This window comes from Terrapene carolina, unplaced genomic scaffold (genome assembly GCF_002925995.2).
Source record: "Terrapene carolina triunguis isolate 2854851 unplaced genomic scaffold, T_m_triunguis-2.0 Scaffold232, whole genome shotgun sequence".
NCBI classification, from domain to species: domain Eukaryota; kingdom Metazoa; phylum Chordata; order Testudines; family Emydidae; genus Terrapene; species Terrapene triunguis.
The window spans coordinates 10,190,426-10,211,490 of NW_020664583.1; the positions used below are offsets into that span (position 1 = coordinate 10,190,426).

The 21,065-nt window shown below is 46.1% G+C and overlaps 1 protein-coding gene across 1 annotated transcript in view; it reads left to right on the top strand.

The window, feature by feature from the left end:
• The window catches only part of DOCK3 (dedicator of cytokinesis 3), a 357,395-nt gene that overhangs the window by 254,797 nt on the left and 81,533 nt on the right, over positions 1–21,065 (top strand). Inside the window, exons 25-30 of the mRNA XM_029912574.1 lie at positions 4,167–4,265; positions 7,385–7,479; positions 9,616–9,691; positions 10,350–10,450; positions 10,735–10,793; positions 14,542–14,690. Of these exons, the coding sequence (XP_029768434.1) occupies positions 4,167–4,265; positions 7,385–7,479; positions 9,616–9,691; positions 10,350–10,450; positions 10,735–10,793; positions 14,542–14,690 (579 nt within the window). The remainder of the gene's footprint in view (positions 1–4,166; positions 4,266–7,384; positions 7,480–9,615; positions 9,692–10,349; positions 10,451–10,734; positions 10,794–14,541; positions 14,691–21,065) is intronic.

Here is a 21,065-nt window from a genome sequence, read left to right on the forward strand (position 1 = left end):
CGGCAAGGGGGGTGGAGAGGAAGTACTTCGCCCCCTCCAAGGGATACGACTTCCTATTTTGTCATCCGGCCCCCTGTTCGCTGGTCGTCTCAGCCGTGAATGAACGGGAGTGTCATGGCCAGCAAGCCCCGGCTCCCAAGGCCAAGGAGGCTAAACGTTTGGACCTCTTCGGAAGGAAGGTCAACTCCTCTGGGGGCCTCCAATTAAGGATTGCGAACCAGCAGGCGATCCTAAACAGGCACAATTTTAATTCCTGGGCAGCAGTTTCCAAATTTAAAGACTCCTTGCCCCAGGGTTCTCAACCTGAGTTCACGGCCCTCGTGGAAGAGGGAAAGGCAGTTGCCAAGACCTCATTACAGGCCTCTCCGGACTCGACAGACGCAGCAGCCAGAACAATCGCCTCAGGTGTGGTGATGAGGCGCTCAGCGTTGCTTCAGGCCTTCTGCCAGAGGTCCAGAACACCATCGAGGACCTCCCCTTCGAAGGGTCGGGCCTCTTTTCCGACCAGACCGATGCCAGGCTGCATAACCTTAAAGACTCCCGGGCAACCCTCAAGTCATTAAGAATGCACACCCCAGCGACTCAGAGGAAGCCATTCAAGCCCCAACCGTTGCAGCAACGGCAGTACCAGCCTCGCCCTAGGCAGGAGCCTTATCACAGGAGGGGCAGAGACAATAGACGCAGGTGGAATAACATGCCTAATCAGGGCCAGGGCAAGCCCCAGCCTGGCAACAAGCAGGGGTTTTGAAGGTGCGCTCGAGGACAGCGTACCAACCCAGCTCCTGGATCCTTCCCCATGTTTCCTGGACCACTTATCCCACTTCTACCAGGCGTGGTCCCGTATAATGTCGGACCTTTGGGTCTTGCGCACGGTACAAGTGGGTTACACGCTACAGTTCTCCTCCTTCCCTCCTATCCACCCCCCTTTCCCGTCCCTCTTCAGGGACCCTTCTCACGAGCAACTCCTTATACAGGAGGTACCGTCGCTCTTAGAGGCGGGGCGGTGGAGGAAGTCCCTCGGGAACTAAGGGGGAAGGGGTTTACTCCCGTTATTTTCTCATCCCAAAGGCAAAGGGGGGCCTTCAGCCCATTTTAGATCTTTGCGGGCTCAACAAGTTCTTAGTCAAGGTCCGCTTCCGCATGGTCTCCCTAAGCACTATTATCCTGTCTCTGGATCCGGGGGATTGGTACGCTGCCCTCGCCATGAAAGATGCATACTTTCACATCGCTATTCACCCCACTCACCAGCGGTTCCTGCGGTTTGCCATAAACCAGCACCATTACCAGTTTGCGGTCCTCCCGTTCGGCCTGGGGGCAGCCCCCCACATGTTCACGAAATGCATGTCAGTAGTGGCAGCCTTTCTGCGAAAGAGGAGAATACGGGTATACCTATACCTTGATGATTGGCTCCTCGTGGGTCGGTCCGAAGAGGAGGTCTGCTCCCATGTGACGGTTGCCCTGGATGCAGGCTGGGTCTTCTCGTCAACATGCCCAAGTCTTCCCTGATACCAATGCAAAGGCTGGAGTTCGTCGGGGCGCTGCTGGACTCAGTGCAGGCGCAAGCGAGCCTCCCAGAATCCAGATTCCTGGCCATCCAGCCTGTCATAGACTCGATGCTAAGGTTCCCCAGTACCATGGCCAGATGCTGCCTGCAGCTCCTGGGGCACATGGCGGCGTGCACTCACATAGTCAAATACGCTCGACTACGGCTCGGGACTTTACAAGTGTGGCTTGCCCGGTCGTATCGCCCAGGGAAGAGATCCCCTAGACCTTGTTGTGACGGTTCCAGCCCAGGTGTTGGACTCCCTGTGATGGTGGCTCAATTGGCCAGTAGTATGCGAGGGTACCCCTTCGCCGCACCGCAACCTGCTCTGACGCTGGTGACAGACACATCAGACCTCAGCTGGGGAGCTCACTTAGGGGACCTAAGAACACAGGGTTTGTGGTCCAAGGCCGAGGTGTCGCTCCACATCAATGTGAAGGAGCTCAGGGCGGTTCGTCTAGCCTGCCAAACCTTTCACGCTACTCTGGAAGGTCACAGAATGACAGTTCTGACAGACAACACCACCGCCGTGTTTTATATAAACAAGCAGGGCGAAGCCTGCTCCTCTCCCCTCTGCCGAGAGGCCCTTCTCCTGTGGGACTTTTGTGTAGCCTGCTCCATCCATCTCATGGCTTCATACCTCCCGGGAAAACGAAACAAGCTAGCGGACAGCCTCAGCAGGTCGTACTGCATGCACGAGTGGTCGATGAGATCGGACATCTTGCAATCAGTCTTCCAGAAGTGGGGGTTTCCCCAAATGGACCTCTTTGCCACCAGGAAAAACAGCCAATGTCCGCAGTTTTGCTCGTTCCAGAACCACAGTCCGGGCTTGGTCGCAGACGCATTTGCGATCCCTTGGAGCGGGACTCTGAAGTATGCCTTTCCTCTGCTCCCGCTCATCCACAGAGTCCTCCTCAAAGTTCACAGGGACAGGGCAATGAAAATTTTGATCGCCCCGGCTTGGCCTCGTCAGCACTGGTTTACAACCCTGCTAGAGCTGTCAGTGGCCACCCCGATTGCCCTGCCCCTGCACCGGGATCTCATCACGCAGGACCACGGGTGCCTGCTCCACCCGGATCTGCATCTAATGGCATGGAAGCTCTCTGGCTAAACGCTATGGAGAGCCAGTGCTCTCTTCCGGTACGACAGATTCTCTTTGGCATTAGGAAACCGTCCACTAGGGCGGCCTACCTAGCCAAGTGGAAAAGATTTTCCTGCTGGTGTGAGCCTAAGCAGATACAGCTACTCCAGGCCACTATTCCAGTTGTCCTAGAATACCTCCTGTACCTCAAGCATCAGGGTCTCGCTCCTTCCTCAATCAGAGTGCATCTAGCTGCCATATCAGTGTTCCACCCGGGGGAATCCGGATGCTCTGTATTTTCTAACCCCATGGTGGTGCGGTTCCTCAAGGGACTGGAGAGAGTGTTCCCCTACTCACGCCTGCCAGTCCCTCCCTGGAACCTTAATCTGGTCCTTTCCATTCGAGCTCCTGGCCTCTTGCTCTCTCCTTCACCTCTCCTGGAACGCGGCGTTCTTGGTGGCCATTACATCAGCGAGGGGGGTATCCGAGTTGAGGGCCCTAACCTCGGAGCCTCCTTATATAGTTTTTGATAAGGACAAAGTGCAACTCAGTCCACACCCTAAATTCCTCCCTAAGATAGTCTCACAATTTCATATGGGACAGGACATTTGTTTGCCAGTGTTCTTTCCTAAACCACACACGGACCCGAGTCATCATAGCCTGCACACTCTGGATGTCCGAAGGCCCTGGCGTTCTATTTAGAGTGAACGAAACCTTTCCGCAAGTCAACACAGTTGTTTGTCGCCGTAGCTGATAGAATGAAATGGCTTCCGGTCTCGGCGCAACGTATATCATCGTGGATTGCGGACTGCGTCCGCGCGTGCTACGAGCTCGCCAAGATTCCAGCCCCGGCAATCACGGCTCACTCGACGAGGGCACAAGCATCCTCAGCAGCTTTTCTGGTACACGTCCCGATCCAGGAGATCTGTAAAGCAGCCACCTGGTCATCAGTGCACAAATTCACAGCCCACTACACAGTCAACCAGCAGGCCAGAGATGACGCGGCGGTTAGCAGGGCTGTTCTTCAATCAATTGCTCCATGACTCCTACCCTCCTCCTATGGTAAGCTTGTGAGTCACCTAATGTGGAATGGACGTGAACAAGAAGAAAAACGGTTACCTACCTTTCGTAACTCTTGTTCTTTGAGATGTGTTGTTCACGTCCATTACACTTCCCACCCTCCTTCCCCTCTGTCAGAGTCTCCAGCAAGAAGGAACTGAAGGGGGGTCGGGTCGGCAGGGGTATATATGCACCAGCTTAGAGGCACCACTCTAGGGGGCTCCCCTGCCAACCCGACGGGAGCTGCTAAGGGAAAAAGTTTCCGACGTCCGTGCACGCACCGCACGCACACCTCATGTGGAATGGATATGAACAACACATCTCGAAGAACAACAGTTACGAAAGGTAGGTAACCGTTTTTTTTCTTTCATATGCATTGGTGCCATTTCAGACCCCACCTTTTATCTTCTATCTCAGGTTGAATTTTACATCTAAAAAATTCTTTGATTGTCTGGACTAAATAATTCTTCCTTTACTTGACAGGGAGAGTATGTGTCCTGTCTCTTGTCTCTGCTTCGTCAGATGTCAGACACTCATTTTCAACATTTACTGGACAACTTCCAGAGCAAGGATGAGCTAAAGGTAGGATATAACTTCATGCTTTTTAGAAGCAGCTATTAAATATTAACCTCAGAAATCAGATACATGACAATGCAGAAAGTGTTTTCACTTATTCTGCTGAACATCCACATTCACTACAGATATAGTCACTATTTGTTTCATATACTTCGTTTATTATTATTAGAGAAAAGGATGGTCCAGTGGTTAGGGCACTAGCCTAGGAGTTGGGAGTCCCTACCTCCAGCCCAGGCTTCCTGTGTGACCTTGAACAAACCACCAAAGGTATGTCTACACTGCAAAGAAAAACCCATGGTGCTGAATCTCAGAGCCTGGGTCAACAGATTTGGGCTTGCAGAACTTGGGCTTCCAGGCTAAAAATAGCAGTTTAGATGTTCCTGCTTGGACTGGAGCCCAGGGTCTGAGACCCTCCCCCTCAGCTCCAGCCCAAGCGTGAATGTCTACACTGCTATTTTTAGCCCTGCTAGCATGAATCTGTCTACCCGCACTGGGAATAACACCTCTCAGCTGCAGTTAGTTAGCACTTCCCTACCTCGTGGCAGTAGTGTGAGGATAAATACATTAAAGATAGCAAGGTGTTCAGATCATATGGTAATAGGGAGCAGATAAATACCTGGGATAGATATCATTATGGTACTTTGTGGAACATAGCCTGAACTACAGACTAGTAGTCTGTACAGACTAGAAAATCCAAAGTAGTTTATTCTGTAACCTATTGAAGGGCATGGAATATACATAGGAGCTCATTTAAGAAAAGGTTTGAAGTTTGTTCTTATGTCAAAAGATAATTATATTCCCAGGCTGACTTTTGCATACCAAGCAGAGAAAAGTCAACAGCAAATTTTTCCTTGGTTTGTTGGAGTATTGGCCAGCCTAATCCACCTGGTATGCTTCGACAAGCACCCCAAATTCCCTTTTGTGAGTGGTGACCTAAATCATAGCTATTAGAGGCCAAGAGAGAGTTGCTTAGTACACAGTTTATGTACCGTCACTGGTGGCTTCCCAACCATCATCTGCTTTGAGGTGTCCATCTCAAAGGGAGAGAAGCCTACCTGTTACCTTCGCATCTTTATGAAGGCAGCATGTCTCAGACCACAGTAAATGGCTCTGAAGTGCAGAATAACTTCAAGAAGCAATACATAAATCTGATGGAAGTAACAGTCATGCTGTCACTTTCCTTTCACAGTATGATGATGGGGTTACATACAAAATGTTTTTGTGGCTAGTGTGACAGCTCAGTAATAGAGTGAATAGTAATACCAAACTGACACCATGGTAGAAACCTGTTAAAACACCGAACAAACAAGGTGGAACAGGATCTGAAGTGCTTTTGGAAGAGGTTGTCAACTTCCAATTATTGTATATACCAATGAAAATGTATCCTGAGAAAGGCTGGGTGGCTCAGAGATATAGACTTTGGGATAACAGAGTCTCTTACCTCTAGGTGGCTAGGTTGAATGGAGCACAAATTGGTAGTGATCTAAAGCTGACTTTTGATGACTTCTTCAATAGTCCACATGATAAGAGTTGGCACTCTTATACTGAGTCTTAAGTAGATATGGAATATACATAAGAGTAGAGCTTGTTGGAAATTTTTGTGGAATTTTTTAACAGAAAATGTTGGTCTCATCATAATTGAAATATTTCTGAAAAAGTTGTCAGTTTTGATCAAATTTCAAAACAAACAAATATCATTTCAGATTTCCAAATTTTGCTTTGGGATTTGAATTTTTGCTTTGGAAATTCCAAAATTTCATTTTGAATTCTATTTTATTTGTACCTGTTTTTATAGTTACATTATTTTACATTATTTTATGTCAGTAGCATTGCACATTATGCACTGTAGCTACTGACTCATAATATTCTATAATAGTTTAAATATTCTATTTTAATATATATTTTATTTTTAAAATCATTAAGGGCAGCTACTAAGATGTTTCAGTCAGTACTAAGAAGCAGCTGCCTTTAATGATATTTACTACATCTACATGTAATGAAATAATATTAAATATAATAAAAATTAAAAAATCAAGTCAAATCAAATTTGAAACAAAGTTTTGAAATTCCGGAACAAAAAACAAGCTTCCAAAACAAAACTGAGAAATCCAAAATGAAATTTCAAAATTAATGTCTTCCAAAACTATTTTGGGGGGTGAGGGGGAAAGAATTTCGGGTAATTAGGAAATTTCAAAAATATTTGTTTTCTACCTGAATCAGAAAAAAGGAATTTTGAATTTCCCACAAACCAGAAATTCGAAGTTTTGACCATCTCTATTGAGGAGTTCACTTAAGAAAAGTTTTGAAGTTGTTCTCACCTGACATCACAAATACCACTATCACAGCTGGCAACCTTCTTGATAGTCTCAGTAAAAAGACCTGTGATTAAATTGGCTATGGAGATAGAGATGGAACTATGTTGGTGTAACAACAATAATGTATACCCCTTGTATGGGTTAAGAGACGATTACTATCATCGTTATATAAAAGTGAAAAATGAGGCAGATAGTGACTTGCTAAGTGATTTATTCAGAGTCAAAAGATAAGTCATTGGCAGAGCCAGGATTTGATCTCAGGAGTTTTTCCTCAATCCTTTGCTCAGGACTACATCACAGACACAGTCTCTCTCTCTCTGAAGTGGTCCTTTTAGAAACAGACAGCTGGGTGGGATGCCTTTAGCAAGTCCTTTCTTCATCATAAATGGGATCTTATATTACCATATTACATAACCTATAAAAGAATTTTTTTTAATTTTATGACAGGGGTGCATAGAACCATGAAAACATACCCTTTTAAATATAAATTAAATAAATAACAATTCCTCCAAAAGGCACACTGGGAACTCAGACCAGAATTCTGCATGACACTATTGAAATGTCATATGGAATAAAGTAAAATGAAGTTCTGCATTGTAAGCTTTAAAATATAGGAGAATGTACCTGCTGAAAACAACTGTATTTGCCTCATTCCCATATATGCTGCTTCCATGTTTTGAGCTATGTAGCGTAGTGACACAGGGATCAAGCAAGGGTAACATAATTAGCTTAATTGTCTTGGCTGTGGCTAGGAAAGTACATTTGCCTACAGCTGCCACTGCTTATTATCCTCTTCTTTCTGTGTATTAGGAGTTCCTGCTGAAGATTTTCTGTGTGTTTCGAAACCTGATGAAGATGAGTGTCTTTCCTCGGGACTGGATGGTGATGAGGTTGCTCACCAGCAAGTGAGTGAGGACATGTTTAAAGCACTGAAAGTTTGTATGAAAACTCTGTGGGTGCTCTAAATTAGGGCTTCTCATCCCAGAGAAACAGTGTGTTTTAGTGGACTGAGGGATGGGACTCCAGGCAGGAACTCCTCCTGAGTACTAATCCTGGTTCTGCAAAGTTACTTAAGCTATCAGGGCCAAATTAGGGCTTTTGTCAATGAATGATCACTTGCATGTACAAGTTTTACATGCTACCAGTGGGCACGCATACTATATAGTTAATACTATAAACTTCTTTTTTTTCCCACAAAAACCAAGTGCAAATAGGCTTCCTGTATGTAAATTCTATCATTTATGCACACAAGTGATAGTGAGCTAAAATGATCTGCCCAAAGTTGGTCACATATGGAGTATATTTACCCCTTTGTACATCTGCCCCTTTGTCTGTTTTCCCATCTGTAAAGTTTAGGTAATTGCTTTGCTTAGGTCCATTGCTTTGAAGATAGGCAACACTCTTTAAGTGTCGAGTAGAACTAGATACCAATTCCAGTTATCTATGACTGTATCCACAAGTACCCCTCAAATCCTTCCCTGACTGAGGGAGGCATGGTTTCCTCTTGCCATGTGATAGATGCACTTCGTCAATAGTCTGAGGTGCAAGGAGTGACAGCCAAAAAGACTGGCTCTGCCATTTCAGCCAAGTTACTGAAATGGAAGGAGCTTCTAAGGAATATATAGCACTTGAATATATAGTGCTTGTGGTCTTAATTTTCCTTTTACCTACATCGTTACCTCTCTGTCTTCATTGTGTCTCAATTTAAAAAACAGCAACAAAACTCACCAAGGAGTTTTCTCGCAGGTTGTGCCTGGTGTACTGCCTTGGGCTACTGCTCCTGGCAGTACCAGCATCCCTACTGGCTCTAAAACTGCTCTTTGGGTGAAAGACCAGAGCAACTCAGCTTAGATCAGTGGTGGACTCAATTTTTTTTAGAAAAGGAGGGGCAGACCACAGTCCTTAAACCAGATGACAAAGCATCAGATTGAAATCATTATTTTTTTGATTATGCAGTTGTCATTTGGGCTTGAATTTATTTAGTTTTATTTTTGCCTTGTCAAGCTTTTTCTGTTGTTTTTAGGAGGTAGCAGCAGCAGGCTGAGAGCCAGGATTATACCCAGAGGCTGGGATTACGTACTAGTGTCTCATTTTATTAGCTAACCTAACTGTAGCATCACAGTTGACTAACTGAACTACTGGAGGGGTCCATATTGCAAGATGATGTCATGGACCTCTTCCTGAAGGCTGATTGGTCAGCTGTGGTGTTGTATGCTCTATGAGTTCACAGTGCTAATGAGAAGTGAAAGAAGTGGCTTTAGATGTTGTAGACCCCCAGGTTACATGCTGTACTGTAGAAAAAGAGAAATCCATGTAAAGTAAAATGACCTGGTTACCTAGATAGCCTGATCCTGCTGGCACCATTTAGCTGGAAATCTCTTCAAGTTGAAATAAAGTGCATTTATCAATGTCACTGAAAGTACCACATGAATGAGATGCTGAGCTTTAGCCTATTACTGTTTTATACCAAAGCAAATTAGACTTTGTTAATTCTTGCATGTTATTACATGATTTATTCCCATTTAATTAAAGGCTTTTATGCACCTACAAAAAAAGTAAGTTTCCCAGTGAACCCAGAGTTTACAAAATATTACCAAAAATGTACAGAGGAGATCAGTTTACAGCAAAGTCCAAAAACTGTAGAGGATTGTGCCTCCCTGAAAAATTCTGCCTTTTTTATTAAAGAAATGCACAGAAACAAAAATAAGTAAGTTATTTTTGTTCCTTTATTTATTAACTGCAGTAATGGACTTTTGAAAATAAACTCAAGAATTACAAAGATACTCTTCCGTTTCCAAAATCTACAATATTTTAGGAAAACATATTTGTGAATTCTGCCTTGCATTATTTAATATGAAGTTTTGTTAAAAAAAAACAACACAGTGACCTTTATGGTGATATCTAGAAATTACTGCATAAAGAAAGAGTGCCAAAATGCATTTTGAAATATAACAGAAACCACCAGTGCTCAGAGCTACTCAAAGACTCTTTGAATGTGATTTGTACTGCAGATTGAAAAGGATCTTTTTTTTAAATTATAGTATCATAGTTACAACAGTCCAGTACCTGTCCTCTGCCCTGCACAAGAACTTCACAGAAACAGACTTTGATTTTAAGGTAAGGTTTGAAATCTGGAAAATTTCATGACATCCTTTAAAACCAGCAGCAATGCAGGAACAGCGGCTACTCTATGTTAATGGATTATGTTCACTATGTTTGTTAGCTCAGAAAATAAACTAGCTGATACAGTCATCAAACTCTGCTGAGGCTTTGACTGAACTGGGAAATCCCAGAAGAGCAAAAGCATTATGAATTCTAAGGGTTTGAAAAGTGAGACCGCTTGCATTGGCTAAAGTCAAGAATGTATAGTGTCTAATGTAATTCAAAGCACACTCTATGGTGTGGTTTAGGGGTATGAAAAAGTGTTCATTAGGAATATTTGAAACTACCAAACTCATTTCACTTTTGGCCTAAGGCAGAGTTGAATTCAGGTGGTGTCGAGAGGTGAAAGGCCTATGTCTGAAGCCCCAGCACTCCCTTGCTGCTGGGTTCTTTTAATTGTCATTCCCTCCAGTATTTGTATAATTCCTGGGACTGATTTAACTTATTTTATTATTACATCTGGTTTATTTAGACATAATTATCTATTTTCCTCTGACTTAAGGTGGAACAACCTGATGCCTTCTGTAAAATGTATGCATGGCATGTATGTTTGTGTTCAGAACTTGTTCTGCCTTTGGACTAACATGTGTTTAATTTCCTTCCTGTTTTCTAGGTGTGGAACTCCTATTTCAGCTTGGCAGTTCTGTTTATAAACCAGCCAAGCCTGCAGCTAGAAACTATCACTCCAGCTAAGAGAAAGAAGATTCTGGACAAGTAAGAATATGATCTCCTTGCCTCCGAAACTCGGATTTTTTCCATCACCTCAAAAGTAGGACATAAGTTTTTATCACAAACTCCCATACATTACAGGCAGTGGGAGGATTTGCCCCAGAAAAATCATAAGTAGAGATCATAGGACAATTATTCAACAATTAGATGAATCCCTTGATGTTCTTAAAAAGTATAACCTTGGTTTACATATTAATTTAATTGCATTAGATCACCAACTTGCTGCATTTTGTCCCATTAAGGGGTTGTGTCTATGCCATCTCTTTCAGATATGGCGACATGCGAGTGATGATGGCATATGAGTTATTCAGCATGTGGCAGAACCTGGGTATGTCTCTCTGTCTCCTGTTCTCTTCCTAATCACCAAAACTAAAGTTGTCTAAGAATTGCATTACTAATATTCAGCTTTGGTGGTGTAAAACCACAGAGCTCATGCTGGGTCTTATAGTTTCTTCAGGAATTTTCAACTAAAAAAAAATGACTTTCTGCATAGATCCATGGTGATATTTTTCTCATTTGAAATAACTCATTTCTATGAATTTGAATACTTTACTCTCAAATCTTGTAGTGACTGGTTTCAACAGCTTTTCTTTGGTATTCCCAGATGATGTACTGCATTAGCATTTGGAAATCCCTGCTATTGTGCTGCAATCTAGTCTAGTATTTGAGATACGCTTGTACACTCTTGACTTTAATCTGGTCTATGTTGGCACAGCTGAAACTAAACGTTTCCAGCTGTGTCCAATTTCATCCATTTGGAAATGGTACAACAGAACAAGTCAGGGTGATGCAGAATTCTAAAAGTGCACAGTTAGCGATCATGTACAGACGTGACATGCAGTAAAGTGCATATTTATGAGTGCTGTATTAATGTGTCTAATAAGCATGGTAACAAATTCTCTGTTACTGGTTTAAAAAAACAAAAGTTTGCCCACAATTATGCAATATTTTTTACACCAGTTGTAATAGACTTACATTTCTGTAAGTCATTTGAATTTGTACCACATGATATTTTGATTAAGACACTGGAATGTTACTAAATCAACACAGCATATATTGAATGTACTAAAACTAGCTAACTGATCGCTCACAAAATGTGATTGTAAATGGGGAATCATAATCAAGCAAGTGTGTTCTTAGTGGAGCCCCTCAGGGATCATTTATTGGCCCTACGCTATTTAACATATTTATATGTCTGGGAAGAGTACATACAATCATTCCTGGTAAAGTTTGTAGATGACACAAAGATTGGGTGAGTAGTAAAAAGAATCTAGGCCTTACTTTTAGGATGGGGGGATTCTGTCCTGGCAAGCAGTGACTCCAAAAAGGACTTGGAGGTCATGGTGGATAATCAGCTGAACAAGATCTCCCAGAGTAAAGCTATGGCCAAAAGCGCTAATGTGTTTCTTGATTATAAAAAAAACAGGGAATGTTGACTAGGAGTAGAGGGGTTATTTTACCTCTATATTTGGCACAGGGGCACTATATTCCAGTAGCGGTTGCACATTTCTGGTTTCCAAAATTCATGAAAGACATTGATATTGGAAAGGATTCAGAGAAGAGCCACAAAAATGATGAGAGGATTGAAAACATGCCATATAGTGAAGAACCCAAGGAGCTCAATCTGTTAGCTTAACAAAGACAATATTAAGGGGTGACTTGATCTCAGTCTATAAGAATCTATGTATGGAACAGGTAACAGAGGGCTCTTCAATCTGGCAGACAAAGATATAACAAGATCTAATAGCTGGAAATTGCAGCTAGACAAATTCACCCTAGAAATAAGGCATAAATTTTTAACAGTGAGGGTATTATCCATTGGAACAACTTACCAAGGGTTGTGGTGGATTCTCCGTCACTGCCAATTTTAAAATCAAGATTGGATGTTTTTCTAAATGATATGGTCTAGTTCAAACAGGAATTAATTCAGGGAAATCCTATGGCCTGTGTTATACATGAGGTTCGATTAGATGATAACAATGGTCCCTTCTGGCCTTCAGGGGTAGGAGGTTTGTATAATTTTTGGTGGTGCCCAGAACGGGTCCAAGTCCCACCTCCCCCCACACACACACACACACACCACACACACCTGCCTAAGGCTCTGAGATGGAGTTTGAGTGCTAGGTGCAGGCTCTGGGCTGGGGCAGGGTGTTGCGGTGCAGGAGGGGGTTTGGAGTGCAGGCTCTAGGAGAGAATTTGGGTACGGGATGGGTGTGGGCTCTGGATGCAGGCTTTGGGCTTGGACAGTGGGTTGGGGTGCAGAAGATGGTGTGGGAGGGGGTGTTGGGGTCCCGAACATTGGTGGAGCCGGGCCCCCCGGGCCCTGAATTTGCTGGAGCCCAGGCACTATAGGCCCATACAACTCGCCGCCCCTGCTGGCTTTATAATCTACAAAATTATGAATTGTGCTTATTTCTGATCTAAATAACATCTTCTGGTTGAAGTGAGCTGGGGTGCAGTGTAGCATCTTATGGCATGTGCCACATCACATTGGCAGGGAATGTATCACATTGACTCCACTGTATTAGTTATGTTAGAAACACACTTTGCTTCTCATTATTTGTCTGAAAAGCAGATAGCAATATTTATGAAATTGTTAACAGGCTTAAACAAATGTCACATGCAGCTTAAAAGACAAAATCCAGTACTTCTAAATTGTAATCATCCGGATCATGATTTTGAGGAACATACCAAACTTTATGCTTCACATACACAATGACAGAAAAGAAATAAGAGTTTTAATATTGCAGAGTTAATGACATATGCTCCCCTAGGGATTAAAGTTACTATCTCTTTAAATCAAAATCATTCTTTTCTGCTTTTCCTGATTTATTTATTTCTCTCTTCCTACCCCTGCCTTTTTGCAATTGTGGGACCACGTAAGAGGCTGATTAATTTACTAGAGGAAAACCTCCAATATGTAGGTGTATGTTGGATTCCCAATTTAACCTGAAAGATAATTTTGGGGAGAAATGATATCTCAAAACAATATTGCCCTATCAGTGTGTTTTGGTTTTTTTTCCAGATAATTTTGTTTTATATACTAAAGTTTCACAGTGGAAGCACACTATAAAAGCAATTGCTAACAATGCTGTATATTCCTGCTACTTAGAGGTGACACTGTTTGGTTCGAAGTCAAGGTTCTTGTCCATTCTATTGCAAATTTCACGCCACTGAGGTTAAGGAGCTCTAAAAAGTCTAAAGGACATGTAGCTGATCCATTAAATACTAGTGCCACAGTTCCTTTGAAAAAGCCCTTTCTTCTTAGGAGCCCGAGCCTCCAAAACAGCAGTGGAATCTCTCAATTTTCTCTGGCAGAATTAATGCATGCTGGCACATAAAGGTGGAGCAGCTATTGAATGAGTTTCCCTGTAGGATCTGCGGTTTCTGCTAAATGTAAAGATTAATTAATGTAAAGATAACCAGGCAGACTTCGCCATGGAAAATGGAAAACTTAAAGTACCATTAATTTGATACTTTTTGGAGAAAGAACCTGTTTGCTTCTTCAAGCTTAATTCGGGGACAGGTTGCATGTTTCTTTACCAAAGAGTCTCACCTTTTTCTCAGCCAGGGCCGGCTCTAGGCACCAGCAGACCAAGCACGTGCTTGAGGCGGCACCTCAGAAGGGGCAGCCAATGTTGGGATGGCGGGGGGGCGCTCGAGGGGGGGTTTTGTTTTTGTTTCGGCCGGGCAGCGCGGGGGTGTTTCGGCGGCGCGGCGCTGGGGGAGCGCAGGGGTTTGGGCGGCCCGGCGCTGCGCGGGGGGGGGTGGCGCAGCGCTCGGGGGGGGGGTTCGGCGGCCCGGCGCAGCGCTGGGGCGGGGGTTTGAGCGGCCTGGCACTCCTGGGATTTGTGCAGCCCGGCCCGGCGCTGGGGGCGGGGGTTTCGGCGGCCCGGCGCAGCGCTCGGGGAGGGGGGGTCAGCGGCGCAGCGCTAGTGGGGGAGGGTGTTACGGCGGGGCGGCACTCTTCTTTTTTGCCTGGGGCGGCAAAAGAGTTAGAGCCGGCCCTGTTCTCAGCAAGGAATGATAAAAAAAGGAAGGCTTTCATTAAATGTAAATTGCTTTGTGTTGCCCAGGTGAACATAAAATTCACTTTATTCCGGGAATGATTGGCCCCTTTCTTGGTGTCACACTGGTCCCACAGACAGAGGTCCGCAACATCATGATCCCCATCTTTCATGACATGATGGACTGGGAGCAGAGGAAAAATGGCAACTTCAAACAGGTGAAATGGTTTTCCAGGCTCTTGCTATATCCTCTATGTTGTTCTTCCCTTCTGTAACACTGTACTAGAAGTACTGCTAGTTTGTTTCTGAATGTGAGGGAGCTGTTGATGTAGATAGATAGATAGATCTTAATTAAAAAGTAACATCCTTTACAACACTGCTACCAAAGTCCCACCATTATATGAACATTTCTATAAGGCATTTTCCAAGTAGCCATTTCTCCTATTAATACAGAACACAGTGTTGTACTCACTGCACAGGGAGCAAGGGAAAGTGGATTCTCCTTCCTAATGGTAAAAACACTGGAAGCTTGCTAAACCATATATGATGAGGTAGGTATTCTAGTGCTTGCAGTAGTTTACTCCTATTCCTGGCCCTGCTGCCAACTTTCTGTATGAGCTTGGGTTAGTCACGTAGCACCAGATTTGTAAAGGTATTTAGATGCCTAAAGATGAATATGAGTGCCTAGTGGAATTTTCAAAAGCATCTAGATGCCTCACTAAAATCAGTGGTAATCAGGCACTATAGGGTCTCCTGAAAACCCACTAGGAGCACATTTGCCTCTTTAGTTGTCTAAATACCTTTAATCTGGCCTTAAGGCTAAATTTTCAAAAAAGTGTCCACTAATTTTCTGTGTCTCAGTTTCTGGATACCTAGCTTGATGCCTGAGGCCTTGTTTTCAGAGTTGCTGAGCACCTGCTGCTCATTGACTTCCTTTGGAATTGTGAGCAAATCAGGCTCTAAATGTCTCAAATTGGGAACTCAAAAGTGAGGCATCTAAAGTTAGTTTCAACATGTTGGCTTTAACCTCTCTGTGCCTCAGTTTTCCCATCTGTACAATGAGTATCATGTGATTAATAAAAATGCATACAGTGCTTTGAAATCTTTGGATGAAATACCCTGTATGGCTTTATGTGCATTGAGACTTTTTAACAATTTTCCTACCATTGGCCTATCAAAAGTGCATCTCCACAGATGCTAGCTACAATGAAAGTGTAGCCTGATGGCTGGTTTTGTGTCTTTTAAAGTATGAGCCCTCTGAGGCATTGTCTTATCTGTGGGACATATCTTGCAAACACTTAAGCACATGCTTGACTTCAAGCCCATGAGTAGACCCATTGATCTCAATATTTACTAATACATGCTTACTCATGATAATAATAATATTTTTAGGGTTTGGTTTATTGTTGTGATTACTATTTACTAACAAAAATCTACACTTTAAAGAAGAGGGGGAAAAAATCAATAAAGGCACATTGCATTGAATGTAAAGAAATACCACTTTACACTCTAAAGGGAATTACCTGCAAAAGGCTACGTTCTCCTCCTTGCTCTTCTTTATGGCAACTGACCCATGTCATATTAAAGTGTATCGTTATGGTCAGAAACTAAACTAAAAATGTGAACCTTGTTAATACACATACCTATTCTCTGTGACTCTTCTGGATCTTAGGCTAGTGGCACAAATAAACATTTTCTGCTCTGAGTACTGCAAAGCCAATATGCTGAAATGGTGGAAGAGCAAATGTATTTTATTCTGTCTCATGATCCATCAGCAAAATTGTCAAGTGAGTTATGATTCCAGAATCTTTGTTAGTGATAGCTAAAGCAAGAAAAAGCACTGCTTAAAGCTTTCCCTAACTTGGCATATTATTATTATGCATCACAATTAAAAAGAGTGATCAGTTGGGTGAACAATAAACCATTCCCCCCTCTCCCCGCTTTGAGCCTTTGGCTTCCTGCTCCCTGCTTCTGCTCTCCTGGAAGGTTTCATTCCTGGTGACAATAACCTCTGCTCGAGATTAGGGCGCTTACCTCAGAGCCTCCCTATACAGTGTTTTACAAAGACAAGGTCCAGCTGTGACCGCACCCAGCTTTCCTGCCCAAGGTAACTTCACAGTTTCATACAAGCCTGGACATATACTTACCTATCTTCTTTCCAAAATCTCATAAGTCAGAAGAGGAGCACAAATTACACTCTCTGGATGTCAGGAGTGCAATAGCCTTTTACATTGAAAGGACCAAGCTATTCCGTAAGTCAACACAGTTGTTCGTCGCGGTGGCGGACAAGATGAAAAGTTTTCCAGTGTCCGCCCAGAGAATTTCATCATGGATCACCACCTGCATCCGTTTCTGCTATGATCTGGTGAAAGTGCTTCCACCGGTGATTGTAACCGCCCACTCGACTAGGGCACAAGCCTCGGCAGCAGCCTTCCTGGCCCAAGTGCCAATTCAAGATATCTGCAGGGCCACTGCTTGGTCGTCCATCCACACATTTACATCTCATTACGCACTTACCCAGCAGGTTCATGCCGATGCTGGTTTTGGTAGACCAGTGTTGCAAGCCGCACAACTGTGAACTCCAGGGATACTGCCTATGAGTCACCTAGGCCTGGTCTACACTGAGGGGGGTGGGATCGATCTAAGTTATGCAACTTCAGCTACCTGAATAACGTAGCTGAAGTTGACGTCCTTAGATCTACTTACCGCGGTGTCTTCACTGCGGTAGGTCGACTGCTGACGTTCCCCCATCAACTCTGCCTACACTTCTCGCTCCGGTGGAGTACCAGAGTCAACGGGACAGCGCTCGGCAGTCGATTTATCGCATCTTCACTAGACGCAATAAGTCAACCCCCACTGGATCAATCGCTCCGGAGGTAAGTGTAGACATGCCCCTAGAATGGAATTGACATGAGCAAGCACTCAAAGAAGAAAAACAAACAAACAGTTACCTACCTTTTGTAACTGTTGTTCTTTGAGATGTGTTGTTCATGTCCATTCCATTATCTGACCTCCTACCCCTCTGTCGGAGTTGCCGGCAAGAAGGAAATGAGAGGGCATAGGGCCGGCGTACCTCGCCAATAGATTAGCGCAGACCCTCTGAGGCACGCGCCTTGCTGCAAGAACTCCGGGACCAGCCCCGATCCCAGGACCGATCAGACACGAGAGACTGCCGATCGCCGGGCCGTCATGGCCCATCTCCAAAAGGAAGGTTGCCCTACTTAGGATGATCCTCCCGGCAACCGGCCTGTAGTAACTCCCAGTCCCGTTCGGGTTGTCCACCGAGGCCCAGCAGTCTATGCAGTACCTGCCCTTCGACAGCCGGGCCCTATTTGCAGAGCAAACAGACAGCAAATTGCATGGCCTCAAGGACTCCCACACCACCCTGAAAACCCTGGGTCTCTAAATCCCAGCCCCGGCGTGTAAGCAGTTCAAACCGCAGTAGCCACAGGGCCAGGGGAGCCACCCTTGGCAGGACCAGCCCCATAAATGAGCCAAGGGTTACAAGCGCTGCCCGAGCCACCGGCCTCCACCCTCTGTCCAGTCGGGCTCGACCCATAATAAGCAGGGGGCCAAACGGTCATTTTGAGGGTGCACCTGAGGGCGACCTACCAGACTATTCCCCAGATCCATCTTTCCCAGTGTTCTCCTACCGCCTTTCCCTCTTCCTCCCTGCCTGGACGGCTATAATCTCGGACATAAGGGTCCTCAGCACTGTGGAACAGGGTTATACCCTCCAGTTCCTTTCTATCCCCCACCTTCCCACCTGCCTTCCCCGTCCCTCTTCAGAGACCCGTCTCATGAGAGTCTGCTCGCGCAGAAGGTAAAGGGGTTGCTACAGCTGGATGTGGTGGAAGAAGTTCCTCTCGAGCACAGGAACAAGGGGTTCTATTCCTGGTACTTTTTAATCCCAAAGGCCGAGGGTGGTCTATGGCCCATCTTGGACCTGCAAGACTTCAACAGGTACTTAAAGAAGCTAAAGTTCCGCATGGCCTCTCTAGCTTCTATTATCCCCTCCCTGGATCCGGGAGACTGGTATGCCGCCCTCGACTCGAAGGACGCATACTTCCATATAGTGATCTTTCAAGGACACAGATGCTTCCTTCGGTTTACGGTGGGGCCCCACCACTACCAGTTTGCGGTCCTCCCATTTGGCCTGGCAACAGCACCGAGGGTGTTCACCAAGTTCATGTTGGTGGCAGGGCCAGCTCTAGGCACCAGCAAAACAAGCTGGTGCTTGGGGTGGCACATTTTTAGGGGCGGCATGGCCGGCGCCAGAATGCCGCCCCTAAAAATGTGCCCCGGCCGCCCTAGCTCACCTCCGCTGCTGCTGCCACGGCGCATGAAACAGCTGATTCGTGCGCCGCTACTCGCCCTCCCTCCCAGGCTCTCAAGCTGTTTCGCGCGCCGCGGCGGCTCGGGGTCTCCCCCTCCCTCCCAGGCTCTCAAACCTGGGAGGGAGGGGGAGACTCCGAGTGGCCGCGGCGCGGGCGCCGCTTCTCCCCCTCCCTCCCTCCCTCCCTCCTAGGCTTGAGAGCCTGGGGGAAGGAGGCAGGGCTGGGGATTTGGGGAAGGGGCGGAGTTGAGGCGGGGTGGGGGGGGGGCAAAATTGTTTTTGCCTTGGGCGGCAAAAATCCTAGAGCCAGCCCTGGTTGGTGGTAACAGCTTACCTCAGGCGCCGAGGTATCCAGATCTACCCCTACCTCGATGACTGGCTCGTCAAGGGCAGCTCCAGGTCTCAAGTCCAAAGGGATGTCGCGGTGCTTCACTATATGCCCTCTCTGGGTCTACTAGTAAAAGACAAAAAGTCGATGTTAGTGCCAGTGCAGAGGATAGAGTTCATCAGAGCATTCCTCAACTCGACCTGCACCAGGGTGTTCCTGCCACTGGAAAGGTTCCACGCGTTGACGAACCACATCGTGGAAATCTCTGCATTCCCTCTGACTACAGCCAGGAGGATCTGTCTGCACCTGCTGGGCCACATGGCAGCATGCACTTATGTGGTCTGCCATGACTGGCTCTGAATGCGGCCCCTGCAACAGTGGCTGGCGATGGTCTATTCCTAGTCCCGAGACCTCCTGGAAAAGATCATTACTCTTCCCCAGACGATTTTTACCTCGCTGTGGTGGTGGACCAACCGCAGAACAGTCCTGGAAGGTGTTCTGTTCGACAACCCTCCCCACTCCATCGAGTTGGTGTCAGATGCTTCGGACCTCGGCAGGGGGGCGCATATCGGTGTCCTCCAGACTCGGGATGTGGTCCCCGGATGAAGCATACTTACACATAAACATCGAAGAGCTCTGAGCAGTCCGGCTGACATGCGGAGTCTTGCCCCACCTGTCAAGCAAGTTGGTACGAGTCCTGACAGACAACACAGCCTCAATGTTCTACATCAACAGGCAAGGGGGAGCTTCCTCATCGGCTCTCTATCAGGAGGCACTCTGTCTATGGGACTTCTGCATCAGCCACGAGATCCACCTGGAAGCTTGTCACCTTCCCAGCATCAGAATTACGCTGGCGGACCAGCTCAGCAGGGCTTCTCCTCTCACCACAAGTGATCACTCCATCCAGAGGTAGCCTGCATGATCTTCCAAAGGTGGGGAACTCCCCAAGTGGACCTGTTCGCTACCAGACAGAACAGGAATTGCCACTGGTTTTTTTCTCGGCAAGGTCTGAGCAATGGCTCCCTCTCCAACGCCTTCCTCCTGTCGTGGTCAGGGAGCCTGCCCCTACGCGTTCCCTCTGATTCTACTCATCAGCAGGGCCCTGGCAAAGATCAAGAGAGACAAGGCGCAGGTCGTCATGATCGCCCCGATGTGGCCTCGCCAGCATTGGTTCAGCATGCTTATGAGCCTGTCAGTGGCCCCTCCCTGGCCCCTGCCCAACTGACCGGACTTGCTGTCACAGGACCACGGTCGACTCCTGTACCCCAACCTCACATCCCTCCACTTCTCAGCATGGATGCTGCATGGCTGAACCCGGAGGAGCAGACCTGTTCAGAAGGAGTCCAACAGGTCCTCCTGGAAAGTAGGAAGCTCTCAATTAGACTGACTTACCTGGCCAAGTGGACGAGGGGTTCCGCCGCCGCCAATTGTCACAGCCCACTCAGTGAGAGGGCAGGCGTCTTTGTCGGCCTTCCTGGCTCACATCCCTATCCAGGACATCTGTAGAGCCGCAATGTGGTCCTCAGTTCACACGTTTACCACTCATTATGCCATCACTCAGCAGGCCAGGGACGACGCTGTTTCAGCAGAGCTGTGTTGTAATCTACACGTCAGTGAACTTCTACCCACCTCCAGGGGTACTGCTTGGGAGTCACCTAATATGGAATGGACATGAACAAGCACTCAAAGAAGAAAAGACAGTTACCTTTTCTGTAACTGGTGTTCTTCGAAATGTGTTGCTTATGTCCATTCCATGACCCACCCTCCTTCCCCACTGTCGGAGTTTCTGGCAAGAAGGAACTGAGGATCGGGGGAGCCAGTGGCACCCCTTATACCGCGCCATGCGGGCTCCACTCCAGAGGGTGCCAGAGCCGGTCCCCTATGGATACTATTGAGGGAAAAACTTGCAGAACCAGTGCATGTGGTGAG